General features: G+C 40.9%; 1 protein-coding gene and 1 long non-coding RNA gene across 4 annotated transcripts in view; one reads left to right on the top strand and one right to left on the bottom strand.

The window, feature by feature from the left end:
* Window positions 1-26,554, top strand: part of afmid (arylformamidase) — a 45,096-nt gene extending 18,542 nt beyond the window's left edge. For all 3 annotated transcript variants that reach the window (XM_072241935.1, XM_072241934.1, XM_072241933.1), the window contains 7 exons: window positions 6,170-6,255; window positions 6,990-7,062; window positions 9,470-9,564; window positions 12,290-12,368; window positions 15,665-15,800; window positions 22,659-22,763; window positions 24,746-26,554. In XM_072241935.1, the coding sequence (XP_072098036.1) occupies window positions 6,170-6,255; window positions 6,990-7,062; window positions 9,470-9,564; window positions 12,290-12,368; window positions 15,665-15,800; window positions 22,659-22,763; window positions 24,746-24,775 (604 nt within the window). In that variant the 3' untranslated portion in view covers window positions 24,776-26,554. The remainder of the gene's footprint in view (window positions 1-6,169; window positions 6,256-6,989; window positions 7,063-9,469; window positions 9,565-12,289; window positions 12,369-15,664; window positions 15,801-22,658; window positions 22,764-24,745) is intronic.
* Window positions 1-27,511, bottom strand: part of LOC140187283 (uncharacterized) — a 38,894-nt gene that overhangs the window by 4,785 nt on the left and 6,598 nt on the right. The window contains exon 2 of the long non-coding RNA XR_011883048.1: window positions 19,573-19,655. This is a non-coding gene — a long non-coding RNA (uncharacterized lncRNA). The remainder of the gene's footprint in view (window positions 1-19,572; window positions 19,656-27,511) is intronic.

Raw genomic sequence — 27,511 nt, 5'->3', positions numbered from 1 at the left:
GCCATATTTGATTCTGCGCTTCACACTCCCTGGATTACAAATATTAAATATTAAAGATAGTTAAAATTAGTAAATATTAAAAATTTAAATTATAAATCATAAATAGAAAATAGAAAAATGGGAGGTAAGGTAGTGCAAAAAAACCGAGAGGCTGGTCCGGATATTTGGAGGGTTCGGCCCAGATCCGGGTCAGATCTGGGAGATGAGTTATTAACTTCAAGCTTTCTGCATAATCACTCAAAGAGTTGAACTGCATGTGCATGTAACAAGAGCTGCATAACTCATCTCCTTCTACCTTAGGCCACGAACCTATCAATCACCCCTGCTGTGGACACTTTCTGGAGGTCCAAGATCCGTATGCTCCACGACCGCTGGACTAAGTGTGTAAATGTAGGAGGGGACTATGTTGAAAAATAAATGTGCTAGGTTTTCTAAAATTGACTCCCTCTACCCCAGGCCACAAACTTATCAATCACCCCTCGTATATTGGGGGCAACTTTGTCCATCTGTTATTAAAGGTGGAATTTCCCGGTGACCACCCAATTCAATTTGCCTTTCTATTCCCATTCTGTCATGTTGGTCCACGGCCTCCTCTACTGCCACAAAGGGGCCATACTCAAGTTGGAGGAGCAACACCTCATGTTCCAATCAGAAACAAGAGAAAATCTGTAGATGCTGGAAATCCGAGCAACACACACAAAATGCTAGAGGAACTCAGCAGGGCAGGCAGCGTTCCTGATGAAGGGTCTCAATCCGAAACATCAATTATAATCTTTTCCATGGATGCTGCCTGGCCTGCTGAGTTCCTCCAGCATTTTGCGTGCATTACCTAACATTCCATCTGGCTAGCCTCCAACCTGATGGCGTGAACGTCAATATTTCTCCAACTTCTGGTAATTTCTCCCACCCCCCTTCTCATTTTTCCATTCCCCATTCTGGTTCCCTTCTTCTCTTCACCTGCCTGTCACCTCCCTCAGGTGCCTCTTCTCCTTTCCTTCCATCCATGGTCCACCGTCCCATCAGATTCCTCCTTCTTCAGCCTGTTATATCTTCCAGCAATCACCTCCCAGCTTCTCACATAATCATCCTCCCTCCCCCACCCACTCATCTGCCCCTCACCTATTTCTCACCTATCACTTATCACCTTGTGCTCTATCTCCTGCCCCCCCCCCAACTTCTTACTCTAGCTTCTTCTCCCTTCCTTTCCAGTCCTAATGAAGGTCTTGGTCCAAATTATCAACTCCATAAATGCTGTCTGACCTGCTCAGTTCCTCCAGCATTTTGTGTGTGTGTTTCAAAGGGAGTAATAGAAACAAGATACTAATGTCTAGAATATCTAGATCAGGGGTTCTTAACCATGGACCCTTTTGGCAGTCCAGTGAATCCAATGGAGTCCTTCTCAAAATAATGTATTTAAATCTATGAAATTAAAATACAAAAGAAGCCAATTATATTGAAATATAGTTATCAAATTATTTTGAAAAACTTGTGATATAGTAATATATATGCTTCTGTATTAATGCATTAAAAACAAGGCTATACATTCGATATCTACATATAGTGGCAGGTCTAATAGCTACCCTAATTTCAAAGTAATGATGAGTGTGCTGTAAACGATATTTTGAGATATTTGTAACAATTGTAATGTGATATGAAAATATCTGTGATTTCTATTGGTGACGAAGTCACAGATACGGCTAATACTACTGTGGTTTGTTGCCTACATTCATAATTGTAGAAAATGCTATATTTCAGTTACAGGTTAGTGAAAATAATGATGTAAATTTTTTTTCCATCCAAGTTCACGGACCCTCTGGAATCTATATATGGACCCTCAGTTAAGAACCCCCGATCTAGAATATCAGTCTTGATGAAGGGTTTCGGCCTGAAATGTCAACTGTTTATTCCTCTCCATTGATGCTGCCTGACCTGCTGAGCTCCTCCAGTATTTAGATAGATAGATAGATATACTTTATTGATCCCGAGGGAAATTGGGTTTCGTTACAGCCACACCAACCAAGAATAGAGCATAAATATAGCGATACAAAAATGACAAACAATCAAACAACAAAATGCAAACTGTGCCAGATGGAAAATAAGTCCAGGACCAGCCTATTGGCTCAGGATGTCTGACCCTCCATGGGAGGAGCTGCAAGTTCGATGGCCACAGGCAGGAACGATGGCCCAGTGTTGTATCTCGGTGGAATATGGCCGAAGTCCAAACAGCAAAAAGTTCAATATCCGGTCTACAAGCATGTTCCTCGATCATAAAATGACCCGGATTGCACCATCCGTTGTGTGTGTGTGTTGCAGGATTTTCAGCATTTGCAGAATCTCTTGTGTTTATAAATTAAGCAATCACACTTCTGCAACTAACAGTTCTTTTAGGATCACACTTCTACATTTGTAAAGTGAAATGGATCAGGAGATTGAGGAAAGTCTGAGGAAAATTTGCAGTTGCTCTGTCAGCAATCTTCCGCAAGTGATAGGATAGTGGAAATAAAAAGCAGCACTTTGAAAACAACCAATATTTTTTTTATAAACACAACAGATTCTGCTGATGCCTGAAATCCAGAGCAACACACACATAAAATGCTGCAGGAACTCAGCAGGTCAGGCAGCATCTATGGAGAGGAATGAAGAGTCGATATTTCATCCTGATGAAGAGTTTCAGCTTATTAATTTCCATAGATGCTGCCTGACCTGCTGTGTTCCTCTGGCATTTTTTGTGTGTTAAAATGGATTTGTCACTGTAGATACAACTATTTTGGAGGGAGCCTTTTAATTAATGGAGGAAGTTGGTGAAACTTTGCACATACTGGACTAGTGAGTGAACCAGATGACAAACCATCAGGATTTCAAATAGGCACGAAAATTTAAAATGTTAGTCCCAATTAAAAATAAACACAAGAGGTTCTGCAGATGCCGGAAGTCGGAGCAACACATACTAAATGCTGGAGGAGGTCAGGCAGCATCGATGGAAATGGCTAAATAGCCGACGTTTCAGGCCGAGACCCTTCATCAGGACTGAAAAGAACAGACAAAATGCTAGAGTGAGCTATTTTAAGTATCAGAAGAGAATCAATTTTAAGTATTAATCAAAGTCAAAATCTTAAATAGAGAAGAAGTTGTGTTACACTGGACTAAAGTGAAGTAAGAATAATTTCAATATATGTACCTATTAGTTAGCAACAGTGCAGAATAGGCCATTCCCCCTTCTAGCTGTGCTGCCTAGGAATCCCCCGATTTAATCCTTGCCTAGTCATAGGACAACTTACCATGACCAGCTACCAACTGGCATGTCATTGGACTGTGGGAGGAAACCAGAGCACCCAGAATAAACCCATGTGGCCACGGGGAGAGTGTTCTTACAGGCAACAGTGGGAATTGAACCTTGGGTGGCTGGTACTGTGGTACTGTAAAGTGTTATCTAACGACTAGGCTACTGTGTCGCCCCGATCAAACTGGCATGGGTAAAATCTAAAATGGTAATGGATTAATTTACCATAAGAGATGACTTAACTCTGGGAATGGCACATTTATGAAACAGCTTGTAATGTAGTGTAGTCAACACTAATATAGTGAAGATTCTTTAACATCTGCTGGACGATGCTGAGGATGTTCTACGAGTCTGTGGTGGCCAGTGCTATCATGTTTGCTGTTGTGTGCTGGGGCAGCAGGCTGAGGGTAGCAGACACCAACAGAATCAACAAACCCATTCGTAAGGCCAGTGATGTTGTGGGGATGGAACTGGACTCTCTGACGGTGCTGTCTGAAAAGAGGATGCTGTTCAAGTTGCATGCCATCTTGGTCAATGTCTCCCATCCACTACATGATGTACTGGGTGGGCAGTTTTTTCAGATATATAAAGAGTTAAAGAGAGGCGAGAGGGGATATTGGACCACTGGAAAGTGATGCTGGAGAGGTAGTAAGGGGGGACAAAGAAATGGCAGATGAACTTAATAAGTATTTTGCATCAATCTTCACTGTGGAAGACACTAGCAGTAAGACAGAAATTTGAGAGTGTCAGGGAGCAGAAGTGAGTGTGCTTGCTATTACTAAGGAGAAAGTAAACACAAAATAATCTGCAGATGCTGGGGTCAAAGCAACACTCACAACATGCTGAGTTCCTCCAACTAAGGAGAAGGTGCTCGGGAAGCTGAACGATCTGAAGATAGATAAGGAGCAGATGGTCTAGGGCTCTGAAACAGGTGGCTGAAGAGATTGCGGAGGCATTACTAATGATCTTTCAAGAATCACTAGGTTCCAGATTGGTTCCAGAGGACTGGAAAATTGCAAGTATCACTTCACTCTTTAAGAATGGAGGGAGACAGAAGAAAGTAAATTATAAGCTAGTTAGCTTGACTTCAGTAGTTGGGAAGATGTTGGAGTCCATTATTAAGGATGAGGTTTTGGGGCAGTTGGAAGCACACGATAAAATAGGGCAAAGTCAGCTTGAGGAAATCTGCCTGCCAAATCTGTTAAAATTCTTTGAGGAAATAACAGGCAGGATAGACAAAGGAGAATCAACAGAATGTTGTTTACCTGGATGTTCAGAAGACCTTTGACAAGGTGCCACACATGAGGTTGCTTAATAAAATAAGAGCTCGTGGTATGACAGGAAATATACTAGTATGGATAGAAGATTGCCTGACTGGCAGAAGGCAAAGAGTAGTAATAAAGGGGACCTTTCCTGGTTGGCTGCTGGTGTTCTGCATGGGCCAGGGTTAGGATTGCTACTTTTCACATTGTATGTCATTGATTTGAATGACAGAATTGATAACTTTGTAGCCAAGTTTGCGGACGATACAAAGATAGGTGGAGGGGCAGGTAGTGCTGAGGAAGTGGAGAATCTGCAGAAGGACTTAGACAGATTGGGAGAATGGGCAAAGGTGTGGGAGATGGAATAAGCGTAGGGAAATCTATAGTCATGTACTTCGGTAGAAGAAATAAAGACACAGACTATTTTCTAAGCAGGGAGAATTTTCAAAAATCAGAAGCACAAAGGAACTTAGGAGTCCTTGTGCAGGATTCCCTGAAGGTTACTTACAGGTTAAGTCAGTGGTAAGGAAGGCAAATGCAATGTTCGCACTCATTTCGAGAGGATTGGAATGTAAGAGCAAGGGTGTAATGCTGAAGCTTTGGAAAGCATTGGTCAGACTGCACTAGGAGTATTGTAAGTGGTTTTGGGCCCCTTATCGAAGAAAAAATGTGCTGACATTGGAGATGGTCCGGAGGAAGTTTACAAGAATTATTCCAGGAATAAAAGGGTTAATGTATGAGGAGTGTTTGATTCCTTTGGGCCTGTACTCACTGGATTTCAGAAGGGGGGAGGGAGATCTCTTTGAAACCACTGAATGTGGAGACATCTTCATATGGTGGGTAAGTCTAGGATCAGAGGGCATAGCTTCAGAGTAAAGGGATGTCCATTTAGAACAGAGATGAGGAGGAACTGCTTTAGCCAGGGGTAGTGAGTTTGTGGAATTCATTGCTACAGATGGCTGTGGAGGCCAAGTCATTGAGTATATTTAAAGCAGAGGTTGATAGTCAGGGCATCAAAGGTTATGGGGAGAAGGCAGGAGAATGGGGTTCAGAAGAGTAAAAAATCAGCCATGATAGAATGGTGGAGCAGTCTTGCTGGGCTGAATGGCCTAATTCTGCTCCTATGTCCCATGGTCTTCTATTCTGAAAGATCAGGGATTAGTTTAATATGTATTAATATGATGATATTTACAAACCTTCTATCCCCAACTTTCTAACAGCTTCTATCCCATTATTATAAGACTATTGAATGGTTCCCAGTACAATATAAAGAACTGCCTTGGTATGGCCTTGCCCTTATTGTCTGCCTGCACTGTGGTTTCTCTTCAACCGCAACACTTTATTCTTCAGTCTGTTGTTGCTTTCCTCTTGAGACACTGATGCGATGAACCAATCTGTATGGATGGCATGCAAAACCATGTTTCTCACTGTACCTTGCTGCAAGGTGACAATAGTGAAGCAACAAACTTCAAATCTAAAATGGTTTACATCTGCTGGGCCTTCACAGTCTGGACGGCATAAACACAAATAACTGTAAATGGTATACTTTGAACTATCATAATGATCACATTTGCTAATACCAAAAATAAATAAAAAATTTAATTAAATTTACATCACTTTTTCATAGCAAAGACTTGTCTGGTTTCATGGTGCCTCCACTGGTTAAAGCTGGAGTAATTGTTGTTGCTATTGACTACACACTTGCACCAAAAGGTAAGTGCAATCCAGACTCTTAATGAAGGAAATTCCACATTTTTCATGGGATTTTTATATTTTTATGTTCTATATTTTAAACTTTTAAATCGCAGCACTTTGCTGCTGATTTTAAAACCCCACATAGCACGGGGGCATAGATGCCAAACAGTTGCCAATAGCTACGTTGTTGTAAAGGATTAACTCAAGCAATAAAAGTTAAAATTAAGCTTCAATTCTCATCTATCAGTTTTTTCCCTTTATTGCCTTTACTGCACATTATTTCTAATGAATTTTATTGTAATGATTCCATAACTATTTTACAATGCCTATTACAGCCATGTTCAAAAGATTCTGTGTGCAAAATCTGTATTTCCACTTTAAACAAGTCCAATAAAGGGGCCTTTGATCTTTAAAAACAAAAGCTCCAAACTCTAGTGTGGGGCTGTGACAAGAGATTTGTTTGTGCTGGACAAAAGCACCTTGGGGATATATATTTTACCTTCATAGAATCATTGTATTGTTCTTGCAAAGACCAGCTCCCTGAACAGAAATTACTTCAGTCACATCATCCTGCTCTTTCTCCATGGTTCTGTAAATTAATTTTCATCCAGAGTCTGTCTGATGCCTTTCATTTTTTCACATTAAGCAACTCTGAGTGTTTATCTTTGTTTTAAAAATGTAGGTATTTTCCCACTGTTTTGAAGCCTACGGTTTCAATTTAATAAAAAGACATTTCTTTCCTCCATCTTCAGGTAACATGGACTTAATTGTGTCTCAGGTCTGTCGTAGTGTGGCCTACATCACGCAACATTATCCTGGTATGAGGTGAGACAGAACTAAAAGTTCATAGCTATAAGACTGGGAAAAATCAACAGGGTGGGGGATTAAAGGTAGCTGGCAATGGTGGTTAGTGGTGTTTCGCAAGAGCTTATTTGGATTGTCAGACACGAACAGGTAGGATTAGTGTGTAAGCAGTAAATTAACTTCAGTGCAGTACAATGTGACGCAATAGAATATTGATAAGAAAAATACAAAGGGCCAGACTCTGCTTGGAAAAGTTCCAGGTGTCAGAGGTCATAGAGTGTGTGAAGTTACCATAACCAGAGGGAAGGTTCTGGGGAAACTGAAAGGTCTGAAGGTAGAAAAGTCACTCAGACCAGATGGGGTACACCCCAGAGTTCTAAAAGAGGTGGCTGATGAAATCGTGGAGGCATTAGTAATGATCTTTCAAGAATCACTAGACTCTGGAATGGTTTCAGAAGACAGGAAAATTGCAAATGTCACTCCACTCTTCAAGATGGGACAGAGGCAGAAGAAAGGAAAATATAGGCCAGTTAGTTTGACCTCAGTGGCTGGGAAGATGTTGGAGTCGATTATTAAGGATGAGGTCTCAGGGTACTTGGAGACTCATAATGAAAAAGGCCATAATCAGCATGGTTTCCTCAAGGGAAAATCTTGCTTATAAATCTGTTGGAATTCTTTGAAGAAATAACAAACAGGATAGACAAAGGAGAATTGGTTGATGTTGTGTACTTGGATTTTCAGAAGGCCTATGACAAGATGCCACACATGAGGCTGCTTAAAGAGCTAAGGGCTCATGGTATTACAAGAAAGATTCGAGCATGGATAAAACAGTGGCTGATTGGCAGGAGTCAAGGAGTGGGAATAAAGGGAGCCTTTCATGGCTGGTTGCTGGTGACTAGTGGTGTTCCACAAGGGTCTGTGTTGGGACCAATTTTATGTTATATGTCAATGATTTGGATGATGGAATTGATGGCTTTGTTGCAAATTTTGCAGACAATATGAAGATAGGTAGAGGGGAAGGTAGTTTTGAGGAAGTAGAGAGGCTACAGAAGGACTTACAGAAGGACAGATTAGGAGAATGGGCAAAGAAATGGCAAATGGAATATAGCGTTGGGAAGTGTATGGTCATGCACTTTGATAGAGAAATGAAAGGGTTGACTATTTTCTAAGTGGAGAGAAAATACAAAACAAACTGAGGTGCAAAGGGATTTCAGAGTCCTTGTGCAGGATTCCCTAAAGGTTAATTTGCAGGTTGAGTCTGTGGTGAGGAAGGCAAATGCAATGTTAGCATTCATTTCAAGAGGACTAGAATAGAAAAACAAAGATGTAATGTTGAAATTGTATAAATCACTGGTGAGGCCTGAGTATTGTGGGCAGGTTTGGAGCCCTTATTTTAGAAAGGATGTGCTGAAACTGAAGAGGTTTCAAAGGAGGTTCATGAAAATGATTCCAGGAATAAATGGCTTGCCATATGAAGAGTGTCTGATGGCTCTGGGCCTGTATTCACAAGAATTCAGAAGAATGAGGGGGTGACCTAACTGAAACCTATTGAACGGTGAAAGAGTTCTAGAGCGGATTGGAAAGGGTGTTTCCAATGGTGGGAGAGTCTAAGACCAGAGGACATGGCCTCAAAATGGAGGAGTGTCCATTTAGAATGGAGGTGAGGAGGAATTTCTTTAGCAAGAGAGTGGTGAATCTGTGGAATTCTTTGCCTCAGGCAGCCGTGGAGGCCAAGTCTTTATGTATATTTAAGGCAGAGGTGGATAGATTCTTGATTGGCAAGGGATATGGGGAGAAGGTAAGAGATTGGGACTGAGAGAAAAATTGGTTCAGCCCTGATGAAATGGCAGAGCATACTCAATGAGCCAAATGGCCTAATTCTGCCCCTATTTGTTATGGTCTTATGGTTACATTTATCAGAAGTAATTGATTAAGCTGACGGTTGTGTATTCTGTAAGACATTAAGGCTTAAATTAGTCAGTGTTAAACTGATGAATAAATTATCCATTTCCAGTTAGCCTTTAATAACCGTGAAGAATTAAGTTCAAGGAAATGTCAATTCATTCATTAGGGTTTTTTTTCCATTGGAAAACATGCTGTGGAACACATGGAGAGGGAGCAATTGTGGGTAATTCTTTCTGGTGAAGATAATTTGGTCTATTCCCAAGAATATGCTTTTGCTGTTTGGAGTAAAGAATAAGGGGGCGAGGTCTGAGCTTCAAATTCACTGAAACATGTCCATCCAAACAGCAGAACAAGGTGCAGTGCAGTTTCACAGTGGGTTATTGGCAGAGAAGCTGACCTTATTTCTAGAGGGAAAATTGCAATTTCACTGCTTTCTGGATAACATTTTCTATACAGGAAGCGGGGTGGAGAGATGAAGTTCACATTGACTCACAGCAAGTTTTCCCCTTTGAATGTCTTTCAGTGTTTACATCTGTGGTCATTCTGCGGGTGCACATCTGGGTGCTATGGTGCTGTGCACAGACTGGGCGGAGTACAGTGTATCACCTAATATAAAAGGCAAGTACTGAATTCCTTCACCTTAATTTAAATGTTGTTGTCTAACTTTCAGTTAATTCAGTTTCAATAATAGGAAGGTTCACAGGAACTGATTTTCATCTTGTCTCTCATAAAACACTGTCAAGTTCAGGCAATCCTTTTCTCCTGTTCCTCAAATCATTTGTGCCTTTCTAATCAATATTTTGCACATAAAATTGAGTGATGTCACCGCTGGGAATGGAGTTTCTATTTTGGTAACGCAATGTCAGAAACAAGTCTTCTCTGGTCAAATAAAAACAATGAAATGCTTCAAACTTTCCTTTAGCTACATAAGGAATAGTACTAACCTAAAAATGAAATGGAACACAATGTACTTTAAGATGATCCTTGAAGAAATTTTGATGAAACTGCCTGGCCAACACCAGAAATGAGCAAAAGTTGAATAAGATATAAATGGTGAAGATTTCCACTGGGTCTAAAAGATAGGTTTATGCTTCAGGCTGAAAAATATGCTTATTCTTTTACTCAATTTGCTGTCTTGCTGCTGCCATCAGGAAGAAAGTACTGGAAACTCAGGACCCATACCACTAGGTTCAGAAACAGTTATTACCCCTCAACCACCAGGCCCTTGAACCACAGGGGATAACTTCACTCAACTTCACTCGCCCTGTCATTCAAATGTTCCCACAACCTACAGACTCACTTTCAAGGACTCTTCATTCATATTCTCGATATTTACTGTTTGTTTGTTTGTTTATTTATTTATTTTTTATTTTTCTTTTTATTTGCACAATTTGCTGTCTTCTGCACATTTTGTCCGCCCTGTTGGGTATGGTCTTTCATTGATAGTATTATGTTTCTTGGACTTAGTGGATTTTCTTGCAAGAAAACAAATCCCAGAGTTGTATATGTTAACATATATGTACCTTGATAATAAATTTACTTTGAACTTTGTACTCAGGAAATTGGACAATACTCAATGGATGTGTGTTTTTGGTACAGACACATTAAATATACAACACACACTACACCCAAGCTTTGATGTTTTATGTAATTGACCAAGATCTGTGGATGCCTGACATTTGCTGATGCTTCAAGTAGATTATTACTGAGCAGTAAGTCATAGAGAAATACAGCACGGAAACAAATCTTTTGTCCCACTGATCCATGCCGACCAACAGTCCCATCTAACCTGCATTTGACCCAAATCCCTCTAAGGTTTAGAGTCTAAACTCTTCCTGCCCAATCTTTCAAATGTTAAAGTAAGTACCTCAACCACTTCCTCTGGCAGATCATTCCATTATACTGACAGCCCTGCGGGTTAAAATACTGCCCATCAGGTTCCTATTACATCCTTTCCCTCTCACCTTCAACCTATGCTCTGTAGCTCTTGATTATGCAAATCTGGGAAGCAGACTGTGCATATTGACCTTTTCTATGCCTATCACCATCTTATGCACTTTGTTGGATCACCCCTTACCCTCCTACACTCCAGTGAGAAAAGTCCCAACCTACTCAACCGCTTTCTGTGACTCTGTCCCTTGAGTCCTGATACAATCTTCATAAATCTCCTATGTTCTGCTTCTAGCTTTATGGCATCTGTTCTACAACAAGGTGACCAAAGCTGAGTACAACATTCCGAGTGTGGCCTCACCAAAGTGTTGAACAACTGCAACGTAACATCCTAACTTCTACACTCAGTGCCCCGACTGATGAAGGCCCGTGTACCAAAAGGGTTCTCCACTGCCTGTCTACCTGCAACACCACTTCCAGGGAGCTATGTTCTTATACTCCCTGTTCCTTCGGTTCTACAACAGTCCCCAGAGCCTTACTGTTATGTTTTGTAACTTCAAAACTTTAAACTCATTCAAAGGAAGACAGGGAAGTCCGAAAATACGGGTGTAACTTTTGTCTTTTACTTCAAGCAAGATGTGCATGTATCATGTGATAGCGTGACAACGTATGGAATTAATGTATTTTTATATATAACCCGTAATGATTATTTATATGAACAAGAATACTTAATCAAACAATATACAAGATTACTCAAATATTATTGAAATATTAAATACACAACACCTACCATTAACTGTGAAAGTCCTGCTGTTACGTATTGTAACTTCGAAACATTAAACTAATTCAAACGAAGACACGAGAGTCTGAAATGCAGGTCTGACTTTGAGCTTACTTTAAGCAAGACATACAATTTACGTATTTAAACATATAACCTGTAATGAATTATTTAAACGACCAAGAATGCTTAAACAATCAATACAAGAGCTGTTATTCCTCTCCATGCCTTTTGGCACATCAGGCGGCAACCTTGTTTGCTTTTTTTTTTAAACGAGGCCCAGTTGACGCTCAACCCATCAAGGATGGAAAGTGTGCAAGGAAAGGAGCTGGCCGGATTCGAACCCGGTACCACTCTCCTGGAAATCCGGTGCTGATGCCACTACACCACCAGCTGGCAATACAACAGAACTCAAATATTATCAAAATATTGAATACACCACACCTACCCTCATTCATCTTCCCAAAATGCAACACCTCACACCTAGCCGATGAAAATCCATTTGCCATTCCTCGGTTGACCAAGATCTCTTTGTAAATCCGGATAGCCTTCTTTACTGTCAGCATCACTGCCTGCTTTAGTGTCATTGCAGATTTACTAACCCTGTCTTGTACTTTTTCACCCCAGTCACTCTCTGATAGAAACAATATAGAAACATGTTTGATATCTCCACAGGTGCATTGCTTGTCAGTGGAATTTACGACCTCCGTCCAATTGTCCACATGAGTGCCAACGATCCTCTTCAGATGACTGAGTACGTGTGTTGGATGATCACTGCCAATTACATTGATTATATTAACAGAATCAGGTTTAATATCACTGGCATATATTGTGGAATTCCGTGATAAATAGTGGGATATTGTGGCATATACTGCTGAGTTCCTCCAGCATTTTGTGTGTGTGTTGCTTGGATTTCCGGTATCTGCAGACTTTCTCTTGTTTGTTAATATCACTGGCATATGTTGTGAAATTTGTTGTTTTGTGGCAGCACTACAGTGTAATACATAATAATAAAATAAAAATAAATTACAATAAAATATATTTTAAAATTTAACTTAATGCAAAACAAGAGCAAAATCTGAAAAATAATTAGTTAATGCTTATGGATACATTGCCCATTCAGAAATCAGATGGTGAAAGGGAAGAACCTGTTCTTAAGATGTTGAATATGTCTTCAGACTCCTGTATCCCCTCCCTGATTGTAGCAATGAGAAGAGGGCATGCCCTGCGTGATGGGGGTCCTTAATGATAGATGCTGAGGCATTGCCATTTGATGGTGATGACAAGGTACACATGACAAGATAATAATTTTGCAACTAAACTCAATATGAAAATGTTTGTCCAAAGTCCAATGTCTTTATTATTCATGCTTCACACATTCTGGATTGGTCTTTCCCCATTTAGCTTTCTGATTATTCTAATTCAGTACAGAGATCCTAATATTTTCTTTTATTTATTCATTTTTGAGATCCGCCTATTGCTGGCAAAAGCAGCATATCTTACACTGAAGAGGTGAAGAGCTAACTTCTCGAACTGTTTCTGGTGAAGATACATCCACCATGCTGGTGGAGGGGGAGTTAGACCATAAAACATAAGAGCAGAATTAGGCCATTTGGCCCATTGTTCCATTCTGCTCTGTTATTCCATTGTGGCTGATTTATTATTCCTCCCTATTTTCCTGCCTTCTCCTTGTAACCTTTGATGCCCTTACTAATCCAAGATCTGTCAACCTCCACTTTAAATATTTTCACTGACTTGGCCTCAACAGCTGTCTGTGGCAAAGAATTACACACATTCACCACCCTCTGGCTAAAGAAATTCCTTCTTATTTCTGTCTTAAAGCGACATCCTTCTATTCTAAGCGTGTGTCCTCTGGTCATAAATGCACCCAATATTGGAGACATCATCCTCTCCATGTCCACTGTATTTCGGCCTTTCAATATTTGATAGATGTCAATGAGGGTCCCCTCATTCTTCTAAACTCCAGTGATTACAGGTCTGGAGCCATCAAACACTCCTCATACATTAAACCTTTTGAACCTGGGATTATTTTTGTGACTCTCCTCCGGATTCTCTCCAATATCAGCATGTCCTTTTTTAGATAAGGGGTTCAAAGGGTTCTGAGATTTAAATCCAGTGACGATAATGTACTTTCAAGTAAGGGTGGATGGAATACAGCTTGAAGGTGAACATTCAGATGGCAGTGTTCCTCTTTGACTTAATCCTTTGTCTTTTCTTGGTGTTAAAAGTGGTGTGTTTGGGAGAGGTTGTTGCATTGACTTAGCTGAGTAACTGCAGAGTGTTTTGCAGCTGGATACTCGCTGCAGACACTGTTGCATTGATTGTAAAGGCTTCTTCTTCTTCTTCTTCTTCTTCTTGGGCCCTTACCTCCCAGTGGCGCAGAGGCCATTGATGACCCCTTTGTCTCCATTGTCCAGAATTGATCACATGGTTGGAGTTCATCAATGTTTCTGTAAACCATTGTATCCACTATACAGGGAATTGGCTTATGCAGCTTTGCCAAAGCTATATTGGCCAGTCTTACCCATTTCCACTTCTCATGACGGGACATAGGTTTGGACTTTGAGAGGCGATTTGATATTTAAGCTGCTGGATTGGTACCAACTGATCGGGCCATTTGTCCTGAACACAAGAGATCCTGCTAGTAATCTTGAGCAACACACACAAAATGCTAGAGGAACTCGGCAAGTCAGGCAGTATCTATGAAGGGAAATAAGCAGTCAAGGTTTGGGCCTGAGACTCTTCAGTAGGACCCTTGAGTCTTGATGAAGGGCCTCAGCCCAAAACACTGACTGTTAATTTCATTCCATAGATGTTGCCTGATGAACCGTTTGTCCTGATTGGATCATTGGAACTGCACTCATTCAGGCTGGAAGAAAATATTTTATCAAATATGTGACTTGCACCTTCTAGATGATGGAAAAGTCTTACAGTGAGTCCCTAACTGAACCAGAACTACATGTCTCCTGGTCCAATCTTTCAGCCATGGTATGTAGTGAACCAGTTGAACTTCTGGTCAACGCTGACCCTTAGGAAACTGATGATGGCAAACTCAGTATTGATAATGCAATTGGATATCACAAACGGGCTCTAATCCCTCTTGATGGGTTTGGCCATCGCCTCACACTGATGTTGAGAATGCTTCTTACCATTTATCAGCCCATGCCCGAACCTTGACCAGATGTTGGGGGCGGACAAGCATAGACTGAATAGTTCTGAATGAAACTGGGCCCTGCATGATCAGTGAACTTCCCCATTTCTGACCTTATGATGGAACAAAGCAGCCAGAGTTGCTTTGTCCCAGGACACTGCTCCAAATACTCTTGCAGTTGTCATCCCCAGTTACCTGGACTCTGAAAACTTGCACTCATTCCTCAATCATATTTCATTCACCATAAGTAAACATATCATTCCCACAACTTACTAAGCATAATCCATATGTCTTTTGAATGTAGGAGGAAACACACATAGGCACAGGGAGAATGTACAAACTGCTTACGGACAACGGTGCGAATTGAACCCCAATCCTATAGCTAGCGCTGTAAAGCAGTAAGCTAAACACTATGGTTGGGTTGAGTTGTTCTCCGATCTTGGCAATTTACTTGCAAATTTTTTATCACCATATGCCTCGTCATATGCTGAAGAAATTTTTGTAAGTAAATTGCCAAGATCAGAGAACAACTCAGTTCAATCATCGACCACCCAAGCTACATATTTTCTGAATTATTTCCAACCACTGTGCTAATATATTATTCTTTGAAGTGAATGGACTGACACATAAACCGATGGTAATATGTGCCATTTCTCTTTCTATGAAATGGATTGAGCATTTTAAATGATAATATTTTCATTTGTGTTTTGAATAGAAAGGGAAATGTCATATATCATAGATTTCAAATTTAGCTGGTTATAAGTGACAAGTTCAGTTTTCCAATATTCTTGGTTGAAGTTCTTGTGATTATCATTATAATAAAAGTCTTTGCTGGCAGATTAGGGTTTGATGGATCATGATATTTTTTTAAATCACAGGGATGATGCTATCCGAAACAGCCCGATGGAGTTTGTGAATACCATGAAAGGATTGGACAAGAGCTTGGAGATTGTTGTTGCAGTAGCTCAGTATGATTCAAGTGAATTTAGGAAACAATCTCAGGAATATTACCAGGTACATTTGCTTTCATCTAAAATTTGTATCTTTATAATCTGTTTCTCTTCAACAGCCCTATCAGATGTCTGTGCAAATTTTGAAACACCAAACTTAAAGTAGATTTATTATCAAAGTCTGTACTGTATATGTCACCATGTACTAGCTTGAGATTCTTTTTCTTGGAGGCATTTACAGGAAAATAAAGAAATTCAATAGAATTTATGAAAATCTGTACATAAACAAAGACTGACAAACAACTGATGTGCAACAGAAGACAAATTTTACAAAAGAAAGTTTAAAAAAAAATAACACTGAGAACAAATTGTACAGTCCTTGGAAGTGAGCTCATAGCAGGAGTTCCCAACCTTTTTTTATGCTTCGGACCCCTACCATGAACTGAGGGGTCCTTGGACCCCAGGTTTCGAACCCCTGGTCTATAGTTGTAGAATCAGTTCAGAGCTGAGCTGAGTGAATTTTCCCTCACTGATTCAGGAGCCTGATGGTTGTAGGGTAATAGTAGTGCAAACGCTTGAGTCGGGTGTGATGTTCTCCTAAGGGGTTGTCCATTCGTGGGTTGCTTGTGGCAGCAGAGGCTGATCTGGGATGCACTCAACTGAAGTGCTAGGATGGATTCTCTTAATGGAGGATTCCTGTGTGAGACCTTGGTTAACCTGGGGAGGCTGACGCTCAGGCAGCCATCACGCGGTCCTTGACAGATCAGGGTCTGGGTCCGGTGGCATAGAATCCAAGATGACTGGCAACCTTTCACTGCTGCAGCCTTCCTCCACCCTCATCGCTGTTGTGATGTGTCGTCAGCTTCCGCCAGCTCCTCTGTTGAGATCTTGGTTGGATCGCACTCTGTCTGGACTCTCCCCCTTGACTTTACCGCCATGGGTGATCCTACCAGGAGCTAAGTACTTAATAGCTAAACACCAGACGGCATTGTTCTTGGGATCTCAGAAACTCACAGGCCTTCCCCAACACAATAAGGTTCAAAGTTCAAAGTAAACTTTTATTATCAGAGTACATATATGTCATCACGTACAACCCTAAGATTCATTTTCCTGTGGGAATACTCAGCAAATCTATATGATAGTAACTATAACAGGATCATTGAAAGATCAGTTAGAAGACCACAAACTATGTAAACACAAAAATAAAAAATAGCAATAAATAACGAGAACATGAAATAACAAGATAAAGAATCCTTAAAGTGAGATCATTGATTGTGGGAATATCTCAATGGACGGGCAAGTGAGTGTAGTTATCCCCTTTTGTACAACAGCCTGATGGTTGAGGTGTAGTAAACTGTTCTTGAAGCTGGTGGTGCGAGTCCTGAGGCTCTTGCACCTTCTACCTGAGAAAAGAGCATGGCCTGGATAGTGAGGATCTTTGATGATGGATGCAGCTTTCCTACAACAGTATTTCATGTAGATACGCTCTGAAATTGAGAGGGCTTTACCTGTGATGTACTGGGCTGAATCCACTACTTTGTCCGTTCAAAGGCATTGGTGTTTCCATACCAAGCTGTGATGCAGCCAGTCAATACCCTCTCCACAACACATCTCTAGAAGCTGATCATAATTTTTGATGACACGCCAAATCTCCACAGACTTCTAAGGAAGTAGAGGTGCTACCATGCTTTCCTCATGAGTGCATTTACATGCTGGGCCCAGGACATGTCCTCTGAAATAGTAACACCCGGGAATTTAAAATTGCTAACCCTCTCTACCTCTGATCCTCCAGCAAGGACTGGCTCATAGACCTCTGGTTTCCCTCTCCTGAAGTCTACAATCAGTTCCTTGGTCTTTCTGACATTGAGTGAGAAGTTGTTCTTATGACACTACCCAGTAAAATTTTCAGTCTCTCTCCTGTGTGTTGATTCATCACCACCTTTGGTCTGGCCCACAACAGTGGTGTCATCAGCAAGCTCGAATATGCTGTTGGAGCTGTACTTAGCCACACAGTCATAGGTGTAAGGTGAGTAGAGCAGGCGGCTAAGCTTGCAGCCGTGTGGTGCGCCCGTGCTGAAGGAGATGGTGGAGATGTTGTTGATGATCCTTGGAGAAATGTAGTATAATCACTGTTGTTGAACCTGGTGGTGTGGGATCTAAGGCTCCTGTACCTCCTGCCTAATGGCAGCAGCGTGAAGAGAGCATGGCCTGGATGGATGTCGCTTTCTTGTTGCTTTCACTGCTCATGTAATGGTTTCTCCGTAGCAGCAAGGTTTGGGTTATGACTAGAGATAACGAGGCCTTGGAATGTGGGCCGTCCAATGAGAGGGATGTTGTTCTTGATTGCGGATTTGGGAGCAGGGATTTTGCGGTCTTTTGCCAGGGAGAGATGAGGAGAGAAGCCGCGAATGGAGAGAGTTGGTAGACCGCCAGATGGAGAGGACTAGGAGTAAGGGTCCAAGGGTTGGCTACAGTCGGAGGAGGTTGACGGAAAACCAGTGGACTGAACCGTGAGCTCCAACGTTGCACATTAGACTGTTTCATGAGAATAGGCCCTTTTCTTTTTTTTTTGTTTCTTTATTAACCATACAGTCAAATTATAAATCTCAATCGTTTAATCGCATATTGTGTACTGTTTGTTATTAGGTGGTACTGATTCGTAACAGAGGACACATCACGCAGCATCCACCCAAACAAGATTTCTTAAGTTTGACCGGGTCGAGGGCTATCTTCCCCTAGATTAAGCCCCTAGCTGAACCGAGAGTTACACTTGTGGCAGTGCTCATTTTAGATGTGCTCGAGGATATTCAAGAAGAATTGAAAATGGAATAAACATGTAACATTGTTTAGCAACTTTCCATGGGAAACACTTGAAATAATGCTTTTGGTCAAAGTTAATAGGGTTTTGTGTTTCTATCAGGATGTTGAATGTAAATTTTTATTAGGTACACCTGTTTGTTAATGCAAATATCTAATCAGCAAGTCAATGCATAAAAGCAAGCAGACATGGTCAAGAGGTTCAGTTGTTGTTCAGGCCAAAACATCAGAATGGGGAAGAAATGTGATCTAAGTGACTTTCACTGTGGTATGATTGCTAGTGCCAGATGGGGTGGTTTGAGTATCTCAGAAACTGCTGACCTTCTGGGATTTTCAAGCACACCTGTCTCTAGAGTTTACAGAGAATGGCGCAAGAAACAAAAAATATCCAGTGAGCAGCAGTTCTATGGTCAAATACATCTTGTTAATGGGAGAGGTCAGAGAAGAATGGCTGGACTGGTTCAAGCTGACAGCAAGCTGGCAGGAACTCAAATAACCATGCGCTATAACAGTGGTGTGCAAAACGATATCTCCGAATGCACAACACATTGAATCCATTGATGGACCACAGAAACTGAAGCCCACAACAGGTTCCACTCCTGTACGTAATAAAGTGACCACAGAGCGTGTAACCCTTTCTTTAGAATACAGTGCACCACAAGTTCTGAGTTTAATAGAAGCCTTGCAGCTTTTGCATATGATGATTGAGTGTTAAGATAATCAGGTAGATATTTTGTTGGCAAGCATTATAGAATTATTTCTGGTGTTCATCAAGACTCTTTGTGTTGACAAATAGAACACGGCAAGATTTTGCGACAGGTAAGTGGCCAGATAACCTTTATTCAGCAATTTTCAATTGAATATTGATTCCCTCCCTCCCATCCCCCCTCCCCCCCCAGTGCAATGTGATAACAGTCATTCTCAAAGGTTTAGTGTCACTCTGGAAGTAGTCATTTCCCTGTTGCACCCCCTAAAGTGATTCCACATGAGAAGTAAAGGAGTCACCCATTAGATGTTACCTGACTTGCTGCGTTTCTCCTGCATCACTTTACTTCACTTCATTTGGCTTTGTTTCAGATTTCTAGCATTGATCGGCCTTTCTCTGGTCAAATAAAGAAAATCATTTTTTAGATCACTCTAACCTTAATAAAAGAATTGAGTAGTTTCACAGAGATGCAGGTCCAATTGGTTCATAATCCCTTCATTTCTGTCTCTCTTCTAGAGTGCAATGGACATTGACTGGCTTTAGTTTCCTTGTTACATTCTCTCTCTCTCCCTCCCCTCTATTTCCCTCTCCTGCTCTCACAAACTCTCCCCACTTTCTCTCACTCTCTCTCTCTCTCTCTCTCTGCCAGTCTCCCTCTTTCTCTCTCTCTCTGTCTCTGTCAGTCTGCCCTTCTATCACCCACTCTCTCCCTATCTCCAGCAATTTCCATTTCCAGCAATTCTGGTTTTATTTCGTATTTCCAATAATTTCCTTTTACAAATATTACTTGCTTGAAGCCACTCCCCAGTGCAAGCTTGATGCCTCCAGAAAGGGTGAACTATTTATTATTTTGATCTCTAGAAACTGTGCTAATACCTTCACACTTCCATCGGCTGCGCTATAATCCAAAAGCAATTTAAAATCACTGGAAGATAATTCTGAAAAACAGTCAATTTAAATTACTTTGCTGGAGACCCAAGTGGATTCTCTCTCCACATTCCCCCATTATTGAGGACTATAATCATTTTAAAAATTGGCTACTTTACCTTTCCCTTATGATACTTAATATTTTTGCAAAGCAATTTTTTCTCTTAACGTAGAAGACTGCACCATAATTTAAATCAGTGCAGAATAGAATAGCTGCAAGATTTTCACATTAATGGAGCAATTTCATTCTAGTGGTTTAGCACAGGAAAATTGAGGAAAAAATCATTATAATTGATTTAAAGATATTTTGTTGATTTATTTTACCTTGTGAGATACAGCATGGAATAGGCCCTTCCAGCCCTTTGAGCCGCGTCGACCAGCAATCAACCGATTTAACCCCAGCTTAATCAAGGGACAATTTACAATAATCAATTAACCTAGCAACCAGTACATCTTTGGAATGTGGGAGCACCCGGAGGAAACCCACGTAGTCATGGGGAGAAGGTACAAACTCCTTATAGACAGTGGCTGGAATTGAACCCGGCTGATACTGTAAAGTATTGTGCTAACCACTATGCTACTAAGCAGCTTTAAAGCAAAATGCTGACTGTATGGAGCACCTTGTAATAACCCATCCAACTATTAAATCAGAACGAAAATAGAATGGAATTATGTGCACTGATATAAATAATGGTGTTAGTGAACTTAACTACTTTTGAGGCGGTAATTCCATGGGTGGCAAGTATCTATTATATCGACTTGGGGAAAGGTCTTAATTCCTCATTTAAAGCCAGAGAGAAGATTGGAGATCAGGGGGAAGATATGGGATAGAGAGACGAGATTGGAGATGATACAGGTGGATGAATCAAGGAAAAAAATGGTGGGAAGTAGATTGTGTGACAGGGTGACTTGTGACCCATGGAATTACAGAGGATAGGATTGCTAAGATTTTTTTTTCAATCTTGATCAGAGATAAGGGTCTTTTCTTAAGACAGAATGATGGAATCCTTGCTGCTGCACTCCCACGGTGACCTCGCTCAGGCACTTTAAGAAAAGCAGAAGCAGGTTTTAATGTTCTGGGTAAAATACACCAATAAACTGGGTGAAATATTGTAACTATGGCAAAGGTTGTGCATTGCTTGACATTGCTACGCATGTCTAGTAAACGCCCTGTGTATACATGCTTATAAGTGCAGCGGGCTGTGACACAATTTCCTGCACCGTGCTATGTGCATAGAAGGTACAATTAGGTTTTTTATAAAATTTCATCATGTAGCACATATCATAAATTTGCCATAAAATAGAATTTCTTGGGAGATATCTTAGAAAGCTATTGGAGCGAAGAAACTAATAGCTTTCATAAAGACTGCTGGCCTGAGCATTAGCGGGAGAAAACAATATATCAGTGTAGAAGGCCCCTGGGTCAGTGTCCCATCTCTAAACTTGAACTTCTGTCAACAACTGCCAATAACTTCTGTACTCCAATCACCAAACAGAGGCCACAGGGACGTCAAGAGGCACTATGACCAAAAAGATGGCATTAATCCTGCACAGATGCAATCACAGGCAGCAATCAAAATATACACCTGCATCCTGAGAGGATGGTATCACGTCCTAGCAGGAGTCAATTATCTTCTATTGTCATTGAGAGAATCTTAAGTTTCACCTCAAAACCTCTTGAGTATCATATTAAGCAGCCTTTTTAAATGATTAGTAATACACACAAAATGCTGGATGGACTCAGCAGCTCATTGGATGAAGGGTGTTGGTCCGAAATGTCGACTGTTTATTCCTCTCCTCAGAGGCTGCCTGACCTGCTGAGTTCGTCCAGCATTTTGTGTGTGCTACTCTGGATTTCCAGCATGGGCAGAATCTTTTAATCATTAGTTTGAGATTATGGGGCTGTTTTCAGAAAACTTTCACCAGATTAATGCCATGTAATAACTAAGATTTACTGGGAGGGTTTTAGATGAACAGTACATTATTCAGTGCACTCCCCATTCTTTGCTCCAATGCTAGAGTGTTTTCTCAAGTTCAAATTCAAGTTTATTGACATTCCACCATACACATGTATATAACTAAATGAACCATCATTCCTCTGTGTGCAAAACACAGTAAATATAGTCACACACAGCTCATATAGCTACGATCCAGCACATACAGTCTCAAAATAATATTACCAGTGTCATTGGGCTTAAATCCTGGACCTTCTTCCCTCAGTAGCACAGAAAGGATGTTATGAATTAAAAGAAAGAGTCTCACCAGTACCTTTCAAAGGCAATTAAGAAAGTGCATTGCTGTCAATGAATAAAGTATTCTTCAGTAAGTCTATTAAGAGGCTGACAGAACTCCCATTACACTATCCTTCTAAAGACTCTAAGTAATTTGTATGTGAAAATGTCGCTGATGACTTTATGATGCAGAAAAAGGTACATTTATATGTGATTTTTTAAAAAAATATTGTTCTTTCAGGCTATTAAGGCTGCTGGATTCAATGCATCTTTTCATGATATATCAAACAAGGATCATTTTGATATTATAGAGAGACTCATGGAAGAGAAGTACATTCTGACACAGGTAAAGATTTCTCAGAGTTTCCTTGCCTTTCCCCTGCTGAACTAGACTTCAATCTCATTTGAGCTGTTTTTCTGGAGGAGGGTCACTGCAGAAGACATTCAGCACGTTTAGATCCAGGGGAAACTCAGGAGGCTGACTGACTACAGGCTGTAAGCGGGGACAAGTCACATTTTATGAGGCGAGAAGGAATAGTCAGAGAGCACCACGGCACAGAAACAGGCTCTTTGGCTCATTTAACCCTTGCTGAACCATTATTCTGCCTAGTCCCATTGACCTGCACCTGGACCATAGCCTCCATACCTCTCCCATCTATGCACTGATCCAAATTTCTCTTAAATGCTGTAATTGACCCCACATCCACTGACGGTTCATTCCACACTCTCACCACCCTCTCAGAGAAAAAGCCTTCCCTCATGTTCCTCCTAAGTCTTTTACCTTTCAACCTTAACCTATGATCTCTAGTTCTAGTCTCACCCAACCTCAGTGGAAAAAAAGCCTGCTTGCATTTACCCTATCTATACACTTTATAATTTTGTATATCTCTATCTCATTCTCATACTGTATATTCTAGGGATTAAAGCTTTAACCTTTTCAAGCTTTCCTTATAACTCAGGTCCTCAAGGCTTGGCACCATCCTTGTAAATTTTCTCTGCACTCTTTCCATCTTATTGATATCTGTCCTGTAGTTAGGTGACCAGAATTGCACACAATACTCCAAATTAGGCCTCATCAATGTTTTACACAATTTCAACTTGACAGGGACAGCAGAGTGACGGGAATAAGTGAGTGACCATTAAGGAATACTGTCTCTAGAAGGCGGGACCCAACTACTTCTACGTGTTTGTATCAGTTTTCTAGGTTAGAATCTCTTGTCGTTGAACTGGCAATAACTACTGATCAAAGCAACACTCACAACACGCTGGAGGAACTCAGCAGGTCGGGCAGCATCCGTGGAAACGATGAGTCGACGTTTCGGACCGGAACCCTTCGCCAGGACTGTAGGGGGAAGGGGCAGAGGCCCTATAAAGAAGCTGGGGGAGGGTTGGAAGGAGAAGGCTGGTAGGTTCAGATGAAAAACCAGTAATTTGAAAGACAAAGGGGTGGAGGAGGGGAAGCAGGGAGGTGATAGGCGGGAAAACAATGGGTAGTAGGAGGCAGAACCATGAGGGAGGTGATAGGCAGCTGGGGGAGAGGCAGAATGAAATAGGGATAGGGATAGACTCAACGTTTCCATGAATGCTGCCTGACCTGCTGAGTTCCTCCAGCGAGTTGTGAGTGTTGCTTTGATCCCAGCATCTGCAGATTATTTTGTGTTTACTACTGATCAATGTAGCAAGACATTTCTGAGAAGCACAATTAACCTCAAAAATAATATTTTGCAAGTTTTTAAAGTAATATCCTTGATCACTCCGATGACCAGCCACATGAACTAGACTTCCAAGTGAATCTGCATCTACTTCAATTGTCTTTGAAAACCACACCATTAAAGCTGGAAGTCTTGGCAATGGCTATCAATGAAGACCTCCATCTTTAGCTATTAACAAAAGCTCTACTTCACTTTAAGGGCAAGTAGTTCCTTCTAAAAACAACTACTTAGCAACCAATCAGCTTCCTGCATGGTCTTACTTTTCCAGGAATTACAGACAGCGGCGGGAAGTTAACCTACTTTGCTGGTGTTGTACTAGCATTGGGCTAACCAGTACTTGCCACTCCAACGCCATCCTATTCTCTAGATAAGATTCTGTAATAGGGTTTAGCTTGAACGTCATTGAATGTTTAGTGTTGTGGTCTTGTAATTTAGGGAACTTAGATAAGTACCTGTTTGATATAGATGTTTGGTTGAGTGTTTGACTGGTTGTTTTGTAAATAAATAGCTAATGTGTGTATTTGCAATCAGTGTCTTATGCCTCATACTGAACGTGCTTCCCCGTAACATCAGGTATATACAAATCGTAATCTAATTTCATGTTTGTTTCTTTTAGGTTCTGCTGAAAATGATGTCTATAAAATGAACAGTGAACTCCAAAACCTGTGGGAGGAACCTCAGGATTCCTAATGAAGCCCTTTAATGTTCTGATCTTATTGCTAAGTACGCTAGTCAAATCAGGATCACACAAAATAACACAGATAATTTGTTCTCAATAATACAAGTTATAAATATAAAGGTTATGATGTTTGGCTGTCTAAACTTAAGCCATTGGTGATTAGTGGAATGTTTCCTAATTCCAGCAACTAATCAGAAGAAACTCACAGGAGCCGGGAAATGTTTTATCTACTTAGATTTTTTCCCTTTTTTTTAAGGGAGGCACTCACCTATGACATGGTGGTGTAGTAACGTATGCCATTCACGTACTTCTTGTGTAACCCATAATGAATTATGTAAAGAAAGAATGCTTAACGAACAATATATTTACAATTTACTCAAATATTACTGAAATATTAATTACACTACAATTAGCCCTGTAACTTAGTCTTTCATGCATACAGGTGAGTAACCCTGTCCACCGTTCTTTCGCACATTGAAATCCTGTGAAAAGAGAAACGATCTTCCAATTAGAGCACATTTCCACCAAAGTGTAATGTGGGGTTCATAGTCATAGTCATACTTTATTAATCCCGGGGAAAACTGGTTTTTGTTACAGTTGCTCCATAAATAATAACTAGTAATAGAATCATAAATAGTTAAATAGTAATATGTAAATTATGCCAGTAAATTATGAAATAAGTCCAGGACCAGCCTATTGGCTCAGGGTGTCTGACCCTCCAAGGGAGGAGTTGTAAAGTTTGATGGCCACAGGCAGGAATGACTTCCTATGACGCTCAGTGCTGCATCTCAGTGGAATGAGTCTCTGGCTGAATGTACTCCTGTGCCCACCCAGTACATTATGTAGTGGATGGGAGACATTGACCAAGATGGCATGCAACTTAGACAGCATCCTCTTTTCAGACACCACTGTCAGAGAGTCCAGTTCCATCCCCACAACATCACTGGCTTTACGAATGAGTTTGTTGAGTTTGTTGATTCTGTTGGTGTCTGCCACCCTCAGCCTGCTGCCCCAGCACACAACAGCAAACATGATAGCACTGGCCACCACAGACTCATAGAGCATCGTCCGGCAGATGTTAAAGGACCTCAGTCTCCTCAGGAAATAGAGACGGCTCTGACCCTTCTTGTAGACAGCCTCAGTGTTCTTTGACCAGTCCAGTTTATTGTCAATTCGTATCCCCAGGTATTTGTAATCCTCCACCATGTCCACACTGACCCCCTGGATGGAAACAGGAGTTGCCGGTACCTTAGCTCTCCTCAGGTCTACCACCAGCTCCTTAGTCTTTTTCACATTAAGCTGCAGATAATTCTGCTCACACCAAGTGACAAAGTTTCCTACCGTAGCCCTGTACTCAGTCTCATCTCCCTTGCTGATGCATCCAACTATGACAGAGTCATCAGAAAACTTCTGAAGATGACAAGACTCTGTGCAGTAGTTGAAGTCCGAGGAGTAAATGGTGAAGAGAAAGGGAGACAAGACAGCCCCCTGTGGAGCCCCAGTGCTGCTGATCAAAGTTAGCTACAAAGCAAACAATTCTTGCACCTTTATTGCCGTAGGAATAATTCTGGATATTCCTAGATCTAGATGTCTGAATGACAAAATGATTGCATACTTCTGGAAATTTATTTTGATTGTAAATATACTGTTAATTAAATATTATATAACATTGCTATCTTGCTGCAGTAATGTTCCAGAAATAGTTTGAATCTAATTAATCAAATAAAAAGCTCTGTGGAAAATGTACACTTGCACCATAGAAGCTATGATTTTTTTCTATAACCCAGGTGGCAGATGACTGTACTTGAACCAGGAGATTCAGTTCAGTTCATAGTAACATATTTTGTTGGAATAGAACTGCTCTGACAAAGCAGTGTGATGTTACCTCCTGTGAAACATCAATTTGGTTAGTCATGTTGCTTAAAATGAACATCTTAATGCAATATGAAGGAAGCTGTGAATACATCTCTTCTCCTTTATGAAGATTGAAAATACATCCAGTTGTCACTTTATTAGGTATCTCCAGGACTGCATATGTCTCTTTTTCTCTTTTATGATGGGCAGAACATACATCCAGTAGCCACTTTTAGGTATCTCCCGGACTGAATAAAGTGAGCACTGAATTTATGTTTGTGGTCTTCTGCTGAACGGAGAAATGCCATTTTTATATAGAATTGACTGGCAGTTACAGATATTAAATCACAAACACAAAAAAGACTGCAGATGCTGTAAGTCCAAAGAGAAACACACAAAATGCTGGAGGAACTCAGCAGGTCAGGCTGCATCTGTGGAAAAGAGTGAAGAGTTGACGTTTTGGGCCAAGACCCTTCTTCAGGACTGAGAGCGAAGGGGGAAGATGCCTGAATCGAAAGGTGGGGGGGGGGGGGTGGGAGTGGTATTAACTATTTGGTAATCTTGTGTATATTCAAATTCCTTACTTGCAAGATCAAGCAACATTCACAATATAGGTGTTAATAGAAACTACAAGCTAACAATTAAAAATACTCTGAAGTTAGTGAAGTAATTGTCCCTTATTGGTGTATGTTCAGTGAATCCTTGCATCACATCCTTACCTTGTCTCAGTAAGCTAAATGGCTCTGGTCCCCGGCTGTGCAGAAGGAAGCAATGCTCTTCAGAGGGCTTTCTTCCCTGGGCTGGTTACACAATATCCACTTAACTCTTGCCTTGCCATACTTTCATACC

This window comes from Mobula birostris, chromosome 24, assembly GCF_030028105.1.
Source record: "Mobula birostris isolate sMobBir1 chromosome 24, sMobBir1.hap1, whole genome shotgun sequence".
NCBI classification, from domain to species: domain Eukaryota; kingdom Metazoa; phylum Chordata; class Chondrichthyes; order Myliobatiformes; family Myliobatidae; genus Mobula; species Mobula birostris.
The sequence above is the reverse complement of the archived record's forward strand: the minus strand, read 5'-3'. Positions and strand labels throughout refer to the sequence as shown.